This window comes from Prosopis cineraria, unplaced genomic scaffold (assembly GCF_029017545.1).
Source record: "Prosopis cineraria cultivar Desert tree isolate PC_DT_omini unplaced genomic scaffold, ASM2901754v1 PC14, whole genome shotgun sequence".
NCBI classification, from domain to species: Eukaryota; Viridiplantae; Streptophyta; class Magnoliopsida; order Fabales; family Fabaceae; genus Prosopis; species Prosopis cineraria.
In genome coordinates this window covers 1,677,178-1,690,875 of record NW_026555345.1, presented here as the reverse complement: position 1 = coordinate 1,690,875, position 13,698 = coordinate 1,677,178, and the positions used below count along the sequence as shown (strand labels likewise).

The 13,698-nt window shown below is 31.1% G+C and overlaps 1 protein-coding gene across 3 annotated transcripts; it reads left to right on the top strand.

Annotated features, from left to right (window-relative positions):
- The first annotated feature begins 1,476 nt into the window (after positions 1-1,476).
- On the top strand, positions 1,477-6,780 carry LOC129293225 (uncharacterized). Of its 3 annotated transcripts, none has more exons than XM_054931062.1 (5): positions 1,477-1,753; positions 2,482-2,909; positions 4,925-4,971; positions 5,079-6,051; positions 6,344-6,780. In XM_054931062.1, the coding sequence occupies exons 2-4, from the start codon at positions 2,588-2,590 to the stop codon at positions 6,024-6,026; spliced, it is 1,317 nt and encodes a 438-aa protein (XP_054787037.1). In that variant the 5' UTR covers positions 1,477-1,753; positions 2,482-2,587; the 3' UTR covers positions 6,027-6,051; positions 6,344-6,780. The 3 variants fall into 3 exon arrangements, with proteins under 3 accessions (XP_054787037.1, XP_054787035.1, XP_054787036.1); XM_054931060.1 differs by having other exon boundaries at positions 1,479-1,753; positions 6,347-6,780; XM_054931061.1 differs by having other exon boundaries at positions 1,481-1,637; positions 6,347-6,780.
- The last annotated feature ends 6,918 nt before the right edge of the window (positions 6,781-13,698 follow it).

Genomic DNA, 13,698 nt, shown 5'->3' with positions numbered 1-13,698 from the left:
GAATAGGCTTGATTCGTTGAAAAACTCTAATAACGAAGTTCGGCTTGAATATCTGAATTTTATTTTTGAAATTATTTTTTACTTTAAAGTTAATTATTTTATTTTATAAAAAATATAAAATATATTTTTTTGATACTCAAACCATATATATGACTCAAACGTATGGTATTTTAATATAAAATAATCTAAAAATTAAAAAATTTATTAATATTTATTATATTATATATATATTAAGAATATTTTTTTATTTAGGTATTCAAGAACATAAAAAAATCATTTTTTTCTAAGCCTGTCTCTAATTTTTTCAGGTGGGTTTGGGGTAGCCTGTCGGGTTTAACTCAAGTTACCGACTCTACTCATAATTACAAAAGCAACAGATATTTTTTTCAAATTAACGGTAAGGTTTTAGATGTTTGAAATTTAAAAGTTGACAAGAGTTTTTGTACATTTCAGGAGTTCAGAGTCCAAAATATAATAGCCAATAGTTTAGGGTTTAGGATATTCATTAATTCATTAAAAAAAATAAAAAACATTTTATTAATCCTACTTTTAAAATAAATGTAAATAGTAATTTATTACTCTATTCGTTCAAAAATATAGAGAGTTTTTAATCAAATCATACATTTCAATAAGGTAGTTAGTTTTCTTTAAATTAATACAATATTTTTATGTTAATACAATCTTTTTATATTTATCTATATTTAATATGATATTTTATTATAAAATAAAATAAAAATAATTTATTTATTAGGGATATGTTTTAAAAAATACATTAATAATATCTTAAAACACTAAAAATATCTTAGACTCCAAACTTAAAAGAAAAAATATAATTTTAGATCTCTATACTTTGTTCATACTCCCTCCGGTCCCATTTATAAGTCCAATTCTAGAAGGTGTATTTGGTCCCATTTATAAGTCACGATGCGTCTTTTTAGATAATATTTGAGAGGTATTTTCAAAATTACCCTTCATGAGAGAGAAAAAGCAACAGGACATTACTTTTTAGATTTGTTATATAGGGGCATGTTTGGAATTTTACTTACTTTTATTTCTTGTACTTTTATTGTATTGGTATTGATGAGGTTGGTAGAGATGACTTATAAATAGGACCGGAGGGAGTATTTGCTATTGATTCTCGTACTTTTTTTTAATATTCTAGATTTTTGCATTTTTATTTTTTAATATTTTAGATCTCTCTATAAATAAAATGTAGAGACATTGAAGGGATTTAGAATAAAAAAATATAAAAACTTAAAATATTAAAAAAATGTAAAGATTAATAATAAAATATGAATAAAGTATAAAAATTTAAAGATATATATTTTCAACTTCTATGATATCCAAACTTTGTTATAAAAAGTTTTGAACGGAGCTATTAAGAATTAAGAATTACCTGAATGGCTGAAACTGAATGAATGGAGGCCTGTCGTGTTCAACAACAACACCGAACCGAACCGAACCGAAACCAACACTGCAACAATTTCCTAACGGCGTTAAGACCATCCAAAATGGCCTCTCTCTTCCTTCGACCCTCGTCTTCCTAGTTTCCCCCTCTGCATCTCACCACTCAGTTGCCTTCGATCCTCACCTTCTCTCTCTAGAAGCTTCCTCCCTTCTCGGAGGCTTTCGGAAAGGTGCGGCTTCGTTACATCAGCTTTCCATCTGCTCTGTTCGTATGCAGAGAGTCGTATTACTATCATATACGCGGGAAACTCAAGGATATATCGATTAACGAATTTCTAAAAGAAAGGTCTTCTTCATGGCTTTTCCCCCGCAGAAAATTTTCATTTTTATTACTTTTTTCTTTTTCTGGTGGTTTCCACTGTAAATTCCGTGTCTTCTGCATGGATTTGGGATTGGGGGTTTTGAATAGCTTCAAATTTCGGGCTATTTGTTGTTTTTTCTTGATTATTACTCACTCTTAGTTCCTTTTGAGTAACTTATTGGGTTTCCTCTTCTTTTTCAGTTTTCTTGGATTTTTTTTTTCTTGCCGATGATGTTTGCTTTCAATGAGGTTTTCCCCCTTGATCTGTTTTCATACAATGATCCAATTCAACATAATCTTTCTTGTTGAACTCTGTGTTCACTTCACTGTCCTTGAATCTGTCAAGTTATATTGCTTTTCCAGTTTTTTTATTTTTTTGGCTCACTGATATTCTTTTGGGATGTATGTTTTAGAAACATCCTTTTGGAATGGAAAATTCTTGAAACTCGTGTTGTTGACTGCCCCCACATTATCGACCATGCATATTCTTTTGATTCTGATTCTTTGTGGTCTCCACTTTTTGTTTAGGTATTTGTGGAATTATATCTAAATTCAGAAAAACTGCTAGCTGCAGAACGATTAATTTTTTCGTTTGTTGGTTGTTCTGTGTAAAAACTTGGATTAAAATGATAACGTGTTTTAGACTCTCAGTTCCTGCAGTTCCTGTTACATTATCGATTATCACAACTGATTTTATGTCACTGTCATTACAGTTCCAGGGAAAATCTGTATTTACAAGTTAATGGTGCAGATTTGTATCTGGGGATGTAACTGGTGGTTGTGTTGATAAAAAAGGTTAAGACTGTTGTATATTCAAGTATGGGCGCTGTTTGTTGTGTTGCTTCCAAAGATAAAGATAAAACCATACAAAGTGGATCAACTAATGAAGTTTTACATAGAAACAATCGCTACTCTCCAACATGGAGTTTTCGCTGGGATCATCGAAGACGTGTAGCTGGTGAAGATGCTTCTATAAATTGGCTTTCTGACGGTGTTAGCCAGAATGATGGATCAGAAGACAAAAACGACTCAGCATATAAATCAGATGATGGATTATCATTGCAGACTTGTGAAGGTCATAGAGGGCAAAAATCACCAACTTCAGAAGGAACTGCTGAGCATACAAGGACTTTTACTTCAGGTAACTTTTGTGGATTCTTCTTTTTGATTTATAATAAGCTATCACCTGCTTGGACTGGAATCTGAGAAATGGATTTTACCCCAGTCACTTCATTTTTGAACTGCTTATCTTTAATATGAGATCAAATGCTAAACTACTGGATGGAATGGTGATTTTAATCACAAATTTGTGAAGAAAATATGAAATAAGTGATCTGCTTGTGGAACATTCAGTTTGGACTCATTGTGATATTTTCTTACATATTTGGACACGTGCTAATGAACACAAGGAAAAAATTGATGATTGGTAACTACTGTGGTTAAAAGATAGTTCTGTAAAGCCAAAAAGTTCTTATAATGGAGGAGTATAACTGGAATTATAGAGCAGCAACAACGACATAAGTAACAAGCCTTATCATGCTAGGTGGGGTTGGCTACATGGAACTATAAAGTAAAATAACCATAAATTGTTAATCAGTTGATACTCAAGTAAATTGGGAAAGTAATGTATAAGTTGAATAAAGATAGCTGAGGTTAACTAGATTGTGGGCCTATGCTTTGTGCAGAATCTGAGATGAACTATATTATTCACGACTTACAATTTATGAATGATGCAGTTTTCTATGGATTTTATATTGTATATGGGTATATAGATTCTTGAATTTTGGCACGGCAAGATACCATATGTTGTATGAGCAAGACATAGTATACGTTATGTGGTGTTTTGATGACCAACCTTTGAGTAAATAAAAATCATTTGCTTAAGGTAGAATTTAATTAAGTCTTTTCCTTAAAACCATACAGATAGTTGATATATTATGTGAAGGTAAAGGACTTTCTAGTTTTATCCTTAGGATATTATTTTGTCTATAGAGTTACTGAATAGTAAATCCTTTGACAAGGTGAAGTGTGATAGAGTACCAGTTATGGCCGAATAATGGATAATTTGAGAAGTTAGAGAAATATTAGGAAATAGTTGTTTTATTGATCATATTGTCTATTTTATAATATTATTTAGATTTTATTTTAATATTTAGTTATCTAGATTTTCTTTAGATATTTATTTAGATATCTAGATTTATCTTCCTTATTTCTCTCTACCCATCTTGGATCCTATCAAAGTGCTTCTGCTAATGCTCTAAATTTAGTTATCAAATATAGTTCCCTAATTTGCATATGATCCCATCTTGCACTTGATATCATAATGTGGATCTGTGAAGAGACAAAAATGTTGCTTGGTAGGCATTAGTACATCCTTAGTTTGACAATGACTGATGAGAAGTGCAAAATCTTTACACCATGCCAGCGTTTTAGTTTTCTTTCTTTATATTATACCTTATTTAATATTGATCAAGTAGTAATGCCACGCACTGTCAGGTTCACGGAACCCTTATCTCTCAACTTTCTTTAGAAGTTGCAATACACCCTCTTAGGTTGCCCTTGGCAGTATATAAAGGCAAATAAAGAGCTTTAATTTATTCTTCCATTCAGTGACGAAGAGTAAATTTCAAGTGGGACTCTGTTTTTTAATTATTCTTTTCATTGACTGCTATTGATAAATTTAAAAGGAGATATTTGTATCCAATTTCCCTGTTGCTAGTAAGTTTTTGGGTCTTGTCATTGTAGTGTACTTGTACGTCATTGTGATATGAGAATAGTAGAATTTGTGATATGTTTGTACGTAGATGTAATATGTTTGGTTTTGGTGTGGTTCATATGGCAAGGGTAAGGGACAGAACGTAGATTTCAATCTTTTCAAGTTCAATAATAATTCCTGTATTTTGTGTTAAAAAAGAAAAGAAAAGAAAAGATGCCTTGTAAATCATGATCCTCAACATTTACCTTGTATACATTCTCAAAGAATAGGCTTGTCCACTTCCAAAGATACAGGTCAGGGTTTTTGTTATGCTATGAAATTTTTTCTGCACTTGATCTGAAACATATATAGTCCATTGCTGTCTTAAACTGTTGGCTGGTATTCTTAATATTCTCTACTGGCTGATTTGTCTCTGCCATGGTTATTTATGCTTGTGGCAGATCAATCTAATTCAAGGAATGTCTCCATGGATGTGAGTGTGGAGCAGGTGAGAGGTTATAATACTGAACTGACTTTCTGTTGTTTTACAATTTTTATGTGGCTGAGTGTCTGTGATCTGTTTGACAATCTTCCTACATCTGATTTATATTGTAGGTGAAAGGGTCAGCAGAATCAGCTATAGTGTCAAGTACATCCCCCTCAAAACCACCATTTTCAATGCCTTCAACGTCCTTTCTACCGTCTCCTCTCTCATCCCAGAGTCATCTACCTCCAGCAAGCCCAACCCCATTAAGGCAACGCTGCCATTCTCCTGGAAACCAAATATTGCTGCAAGTTTCTCCTGGACAAATCCCAGGACCCAAGTCACCAAACAGTTTACCTGCTTCAGAACAAAGGTCTGTTTTCCCTTCTTGGAGCAATGAATCACATAGGGGCTCCCAAGGTGGTTCTTCTGATGGTTGGTCTATACCTGGCTTTTCTGAGCCTATGGGCACTTCTCAAGGAGGAAGATGGTCATTTGATAGTGAGTCCTTTGGATTTGATGATGAAAAGTTTGCTAGAACTAGTAGCCAGATTTCAACTTCGTTCACAGATCTGCATACATGTGGTGTTTGCTCAAAGCTTTTAACTGAGAGGTCTTCTTGGAGCACCCAAAAGATAATTGCTAATAATGAACTTTCAGTAGTTGCTGTTCTTGGCTGCGGACATGTTTATCATGCTGAATGTTTGGAGAGCATGACGCCTGAAGTAAACAAGTATGATCCAACTTGCCCAATCTGCACCTTGGGTGAGAAACAAACTCTTAAGTTGTCCGAAAAAGCTCTGAAAGCTAGAATGGATTTGAAGGCTAGAAACAAGAAGTCCATGAACCGAGTTGTGGATAGTGGTACCGATGATGATTCAATTGTGTTTGATCACTTCAAGGGTGGTGGGAACCAATGTAAAGTTTCACGGATGCACTTGAATTCCAGTGCAAGGAGCTCCTTTGGGAAACCCTTTCTAAGGCATTTCTCATTTGGCTCAAAGAGTCGCAAAGACTCATCAGATAATCCCCCTGCAAGAAAAAAGGGGTTCTTTTGGTCAAAATCTAGCAAGGAATAGGATGTGCCTACTGGCTTTTCACGGGGTAAGTTGATTTGTCTTCATATTGTTGTTTGCGCCAGCTAATCAAAATTGTATGTATATAGTTGTCTTCTGCCATGCATTAGCATCATAGTAATAAAGGTTTGGTTGCACTTCCTTGTGTATTTAAGCAACTATTTTGCTTGCAGATTATTTTTATCTGGGTTGGTTTTATGTGGAACAGAAAATAAAAATTAAACTTTTGATATTCCCAATATATATATATATTCAAAGCTCTATGCAGTTATTTTTCCCCTGGGCTTAATGTATGCGTATTCTTCTTGTTCTTATTAAAGCAGGCTATGTTGTTGATCTCCGCAAGCCCAGACAAAAGATTATGATGAGGGGGTGCGGGATGTTATCTAGTAAGTTTTGATTTTTGAACTCCATTCTGTGATTACAACAGGTTTAGAGGCTGAAGTTACTCTCTAAAAATTAAAAAGTGGAAAAGGTACAGAAGGATTGGTTTAATATAGAGAGAGTAATGATGTTTTGAGACCAAGGGTTGTTATTATGTACAGATGGCTTAGTTTATTGAATGGATACATAGTATTCAGTATTCACACCCAAATTACATTGGGGATCTGCTGATGATATATAGATAATGCTTGCTGTTTGCCTTTGGCGAGCTTCTGGTGTTGAGCAAAGTACCAATGATTTGTATTGACTTAAAAGTCGATCGCTTGTAACGAAACAACAGTTTTCATTCAAGAGGACTGATCATAGAATTTAACGCTTTGCTTGTAGCAGACTGAATTCAATGCGTTTTCACATTTTCATGTATGACCTACCTCATTAAGTTGCTTCTGGGCTGCACGTTGAATCATCTTGCCGTCAATTCAATTGAGGCTACCATAAAATTCTTTGTTAGGCCCCCTGGAGCAAGCCAGTTTTGAATGTGACTCGGCATTTTATTTAGATACGAAGTCAAAGTTATATGGTATGGTATCAATATCATTAGTATTCAACGTAATACATAGGGGATTTTGCCATCTGTAAGTCTTGAAGTTGATTTTATTTTTGAATTTTGTGAATTTTTTTTCCTTCAATTTTTTTCCTACATATTTAAAGAATGAAAATATTAGAAAAAACAGTACAATATTTCTTTCAAGAACTTCTAAACAATTATCTATCTGTTCTCTGGGATACGGCCTGAGAGAAGGGTATCTAGTTTATGATTTGAGAATTCAGTATTTTTTACTAGTGCTTAGCTTGATAAGTGGTCCTAACTTTTTTTTTTTTTTCCCAAGATGTTTCATTTGATCTGTTTATCAGAGATAGTTGTGACATTACCTTCGGATAGTGTTAAACGTTTAGGCTAAGGCCTTGAAAAAAACGAAAAGCAGTCTAAGAAAACTTTTTTTTTTCTTAATAGCTTGAAAACTTCAAATATTAGCAGTCAGAAGCAATGGACAAGAAGAGTCCAAAGCAGAAAAACAAGGAGCAAGAAAAGAAAGAAAGAAAGTAGCAGGGATTAAAGCAAAACCATGACAGGAAAGAAAATTAACAGATGCAAATCAGCCGATCCCTTCCACGTCAAAAGGAGTGTTTTGAATTAGCACTTAGCAGCATCACGAGCGAGAATAAGAACCAAAGAAGATGCTGGTTGAGTCATCCACCTCGAACGCAAAGGAGCTGCCAAGACATCAGCAGCACGATTCTCCTCCTCAGGATGAGGAGAGAGAGAAAAGAAGACAGCAGCTCAGGACGCTACAAGATCTCATATGTCTTTGAGAATAAACCAACAGGAGAACCACTCACAATCTGAAAAAACTCGTACATTTCACACAGGAAAAACACATCAGCATCGTCAACTTTCACAGTCACCCGCTCAATGTCAAGCAAATAGCCTTCTTGACTGCTTGGAGTTGAACCATAAACATTGAATCACTACTGTTTGATCATTAGAGCATCAATGCCTACTCTATGGTTTTAAAAAAAGTTAGACTAAACTTCGATTTTTTTAATTTTTTTTTTACTTTTTATCAATTATTTTCTTATTTAATATCCTATATAAGCAATTGTGGAGCTAAGACTTAAAGTCAGAGATGTAGGATAATTTAATTTAAAAATTACTATTTTGAAAAAAATTATAATTAAATTAGGATTAAAATTGTGATAACATAAATAGATTGATAATAATTTTTTCAAAAAAAATTATATTGAACTAATTGATATGGTCTTTTATATAAATATGCTCTTCATATTTTTTCTTGATCATTAAAATATTATATACCTAATAAAATTTTAAGCACGAATATTTTTTATTTAGTTTAGAAGGTGCAAAATATTAAGATATAAATTTACAAATATACTCTACTTATAATTTTTTTTCAAAATGAGGAAGTGCAAACCTTGTGGCTCTATCATTGTATATAAGTGAATTAATAATGATAATTGAAATTTTAATACATTATTTTTTAAAAAAATAAATAAAATAGAGATATAATTAAAAAGACAATTATAAAAATTATGAAGTACTTTAAATTTTAGACAAAACATAATTTTTAGAAAATGGCATGTGCATGATAATGATAGCAACATCAACATTGAGAGTTGACAGCTGTAAATGGGGAAAAAGCCGCCCACATTCAACGTACTACGTACCTGCTTTATATGCATGCTGACTCAACATGCGTTATGCGGCCATCGAGCATCCTTCTACAAAACTCCACCATGTTACAAAAACCAGTGCTCGTACTTTTTCTCTCTTTCAGTAATATTCCATATTTATTTATTGTTTAACTTCTCTTACGTACTTTATCCGCAGCATCAATATTCTTCTTGCTATATGAGTGGCCACTCCTCCTGTGTATGGTAGGGGTGAGTATTCGGTTACTTCGATCGATATAATTTTAATTTTTTTAAAATTGATTGATTAAATTATATAAAAAATTTAGATTAAATCGAATCAAAATACATAATCAAACCGAATTAAAATCGAACTGAATTTTAATGATTCGATTCGATCAGTCTATTTGATTTATGAGCTTTGAATTGGGTCAATAAAATTTAACTGTTCATATATTCTTCTATCCAATTTTTTTCCTTGATATTAAAGGCCCAACAAAAAAATAACAATTTTATATCATAATTCATGAGAAAATTAATAAGACTCAGTACTATTGTACTAAAAACTAAATCATAGAAATAAAAAATTAGAACATCATATTAAATGAAAAAAATGCTATTACTGCAAGTAGTAGAAATATGTTTCTTACTCACATAAATGAGAATTTATTCATATTTTCAAAAATATGAAAGGAAAAATATAGATAATTCGGTCATTTCGGTTTATTTAATTTTTGAATTCTCAGACTGAATCGAACCGATTAACTGAAATTTTCATTAAAAGAAAATCAAATTGAATTGAAAAATCGAATAGATCGAATCAAATAGATAAAATTTGATTTGATTCAGTTCAATTTTTGATTTCGATTCGGTTTTGCTCACCCTTATATATGTGTGTAATGATTGGCAAATACACAGCCAACCCAATTAAATCCCCCAATGGGGTTAGCTTGATTGGATTAATTTTTTTTGGGAGAAATGACATTAAGGGCCTTAAAAATAAATTTTATTACAATTTGGGCCTAAATAAATCTGATATTACTTTGCAGACCTTGAGGCCCTTATTGCCAATTTTTTTGAGATCAAAAGTACAATTTTGTCCTTTGATTTGAATCCAGAACCTGCGTGAACTCCCAAAACAACTAAATAGATCAGGCAAAATATAACATTTACTTTGCACAAGACAATGTGTACGCATCTCAACAGAAAGTTCATGCATTTTAAGTATTTTACTAGTCTTGACTTTAGCAAAAATGACTAGGTAGACCATACATGACACAACATTCAGTATGCATAATATGATGTCCACATGTGCTGAACAAAAAATTTATATATTTTCAGTATTTTACTAGCCTAGGCTATAACAAAATAACGTTAGGTAGACCATACATGACACAACATTCACTATGCACAAGACGATATCCATACATGCTCAACAAAAAGTCTATGCATTTCCAACATTAAGAAGGACAATTACATCATATATGAATAATTTCATGTTGGTATTAGTTTAGGCGCTAAAACAAGTACCCACATGAAATTTGACATAATATTTTAAATCTGATATATATAAAAAGTTAGCCATTATATTCAAAATTTCTAACAGTTACTTCTCCATATACAAACAAAAAATATTTATGATTCCCACTTATCCAAAAAATCTTATTTGAAAATGCTTTCACATACATAATTATAGTTGCTTGTGTACACTAAAGAAGTACAATATAACCACTTCTCATGCTGGGTTAGGATTCTTGTATGTCTTATGACTGTGTCCGGCCTTCTCATATCTTGAACAATGATAAATCTTCTTATCTTGAAAAACTCTATCCTTTTTATTCATGGCCTCCCGGGAGGATGGCTAATTAAAGATGATTGCAAGAAAAAAAAGTTTGTGATATATTCTCACCTAAAAGTCCATGTAATTTCAATTTATCATTATGTTAGGCTTAACAAAATACTGAAATTAGGCAAATAATACATAATATAATATTCACTATGCACAATATAAGGTTCATTTATTTCCAACTAAAAATTCATAAGATTATACTTTATCAATAAGTTAGGCTTGACAAAATATACAAGTAAGCAAACAATACACAATATAATATCCATAATGCACAATATAAGGTTTATATATTCTCAACTAAAAGTTCATATGATTCTTCTTTATCAGTAGGCTAGGCTTAACAAAATGTACAAATAGGTAAATAATGCATAACACAATATCTACTATGCACAATATAAGATTCATTTATTCTCAATTAAAAGTCCATAAGATTCTACTTTATCAGTAGGCTAGGCTTGACAAAATATACAAGTAAGCAAACAATACACAGCACAATATCCATTATGCGCAATTTAAGATTCATATATTCTCAATTAAAAGTCCATATGATTCTACTTTATCAGTAGGCTAGGCTTAACAAAATGCACAAATAGGCAAACAATGCATAAAACAATATCCATTATGCATAATATAAGGTTCATTTATTCTTAACTAAAAGTTTATAAGATTATACTTTATCAATAGGTTAGGCTTGACAAAATGCGCAAGTAAGCAAATAATGCACAATACAATATCCACCATGCACAACACAATCTTCACATATTCTAAACTGAAAGTTCATGTATGTCTAGTTTATTAATTGGCTAGGCTTAACAAAAAGTTTTTCAAGTTTATGAATAATAAAAAGTTTGTATATAACATGACAAGATCTATTTATTAACAACACAATGTCCATTTATTTCACATGATTTGTGTGATTAAACTAAACATTTGAAAAAGTTTCTCAAGTTTATGAAAACAAAAGGTCCATATATAACATGAAAGTATCCATTTGCTAACAACACAATGTCCATATATTTACAATACAAGGTTTGTCGATATGATATACATAAATATCCGCACAAGTTAATTACAAAGTTTGCACAACGTAAACTCCATAAATAACAACATAAATTTCATAAATAACATCTACACTAGAACATTTATATCAGTTGCAGAAAAATATGTGTTAGAAATAACAAAAAGTCCATAAATAATAACTTGTTTTCATTAAATGAACGTGAATGTGTACATTATGATTAGATAAAATTGATATAGCTCAAACTCTCTATATTCTTTTTTTGACAAAATAAAGTTGATAATGGCAGATGTAGCACTTGATCCATTCTTTTCACATTATGGTGGATCATTTCAAAAACCTGGCTGGTGTGAAAGGAATGCAATCGGACGAATGTTTGATCGTTTTCTCCATACCTATCTGGATAAAAGTAAATCGCCTACTCATAACTGTTGAATGAAAAAGCTTCAAATGAGAGAAAGAAGGAGGAGGGAGGAAGAAGAAGAGAAGGAATAGAGAAGCGTGATGAAAAAAAAATGAATTTAGTTATTGCATCAATGTTGAAAGAGGAAGAGAGAGAAGGAAGAGGGAGGAATAACAGAGGAAGAAGAAGAAATTTTTGTTCAGTAATTGGTTATGGAAGGAACAAATTGGTTATTTCACTAGAAAATATAATTGCAAATGAGGATTTTAGACCCTCAGAATAATTTTAGAATCTATTAGACCTTATCTATAAAATTCTTGCTTTTTAAGACCCTTAATGCCATTCATCCTTTTTTATTTATAATCAGTTTCAGTTTATTTTTCTGTTTTTCTAAAATAATATGAAAATATCTTCTGTCAGAGACGCTCAATATTTTTTTTTTTGAAAAACATTATTACTGTATCCTAAAGAGCCTGAACTCAAAGTTGCCATATGACTATATATATCCTCATATATAACTTATTCCATCCCTGAACACAGTTACAATTAAGAAATACTATTATCTTCTATTAAATATATTTAAATTATAAAATATTTTCCAGAATGAACTTAAATATTTAAAAGAGAAGTTATATTACATAAGTTATATAATTTACTTTAAATAAAATTTAATTATTCTTTATTTGTATAAAAAATAAAATTCGTCCTTTGATTTCAAACAGAAGGGGTAAAAAAATTATAGCAATTTCTTAATATAAAATAAAGACAAAATAAGCAACGTATGTTATTAAATATTATATTTTATTGCTTAAAATTCCCAACCAAAAATTCAAACCGTTGATGTTCACCAATAGACCTCGCTTCTTTTTAACTAAATTTCTTGAGCACTTTTTTATTAAAAATATTTATCATATCCTCCTTGCTTGGCTAAATAACAAGTTAATTAAATTGCAAATTTAGAGCCTTAGAGTTATACAATAGGCACCAGCGAATGATGCTTACCCCATACCCGCCATTCTACAGTGCTTCTTTTGATTTTACAAGTTCCTGTAGTGTTCACGGATCATATAATGTTTTGGTTTTTTTTAATATTTTTTTATTAAATTACTTGACATGTCAAGAAATTAAATTATAAGAATACTCCTTCTGGTCTTATTTATAAAGGGCAGAAAGGAAAAAATATTTTTGATCCTATTTAAAAGTTATTTTATTAAATTGTCATCACAAATTTTCTCTTTTACCTTCATTGAATATTGAAGATAAAAAATTATTAAAAAATATATATATATATATATATATTTAATAGAGGTAAAGTTAAAAACTTATTAAATTTTAAGATAGAGTTAATAAGTTTTAAAATTTTTCTTAATATCAGTAAAACATATTAGAAGTGATTTATAAATAAAATTAGAAAAGTATTTAATAGCATATTGTTAAGTTAAAAAAAAAAGAAAAGAAAGAAAGATAGAGAAAAGTTTGGAAGAGAGAAAGTGATCGAGGCAGGTTAAAGTTTAATAATTAAAGAACATAACTGTCACGAGAATTGAACCAAAGCACACCAAGATCTTAGGTGCACTGCTCATCTCACACGTTTCTTGCTTATATGCAAATTTGTGGTTTTAAATAAAAAAGCTTCCCTATCTATTACAGTGTGTTTTTTGGCCATGAATCTCTATTCACTTCGAAAAAGGGTACTATATTTAATGCTTTTTTTTAAAAAATTATATATGACGGTTTGTAACCTCAATATATTCTAGAGCTACATAGTTAAGACAAAATTATATAGTGATTTTTAACTGTTATATAATTA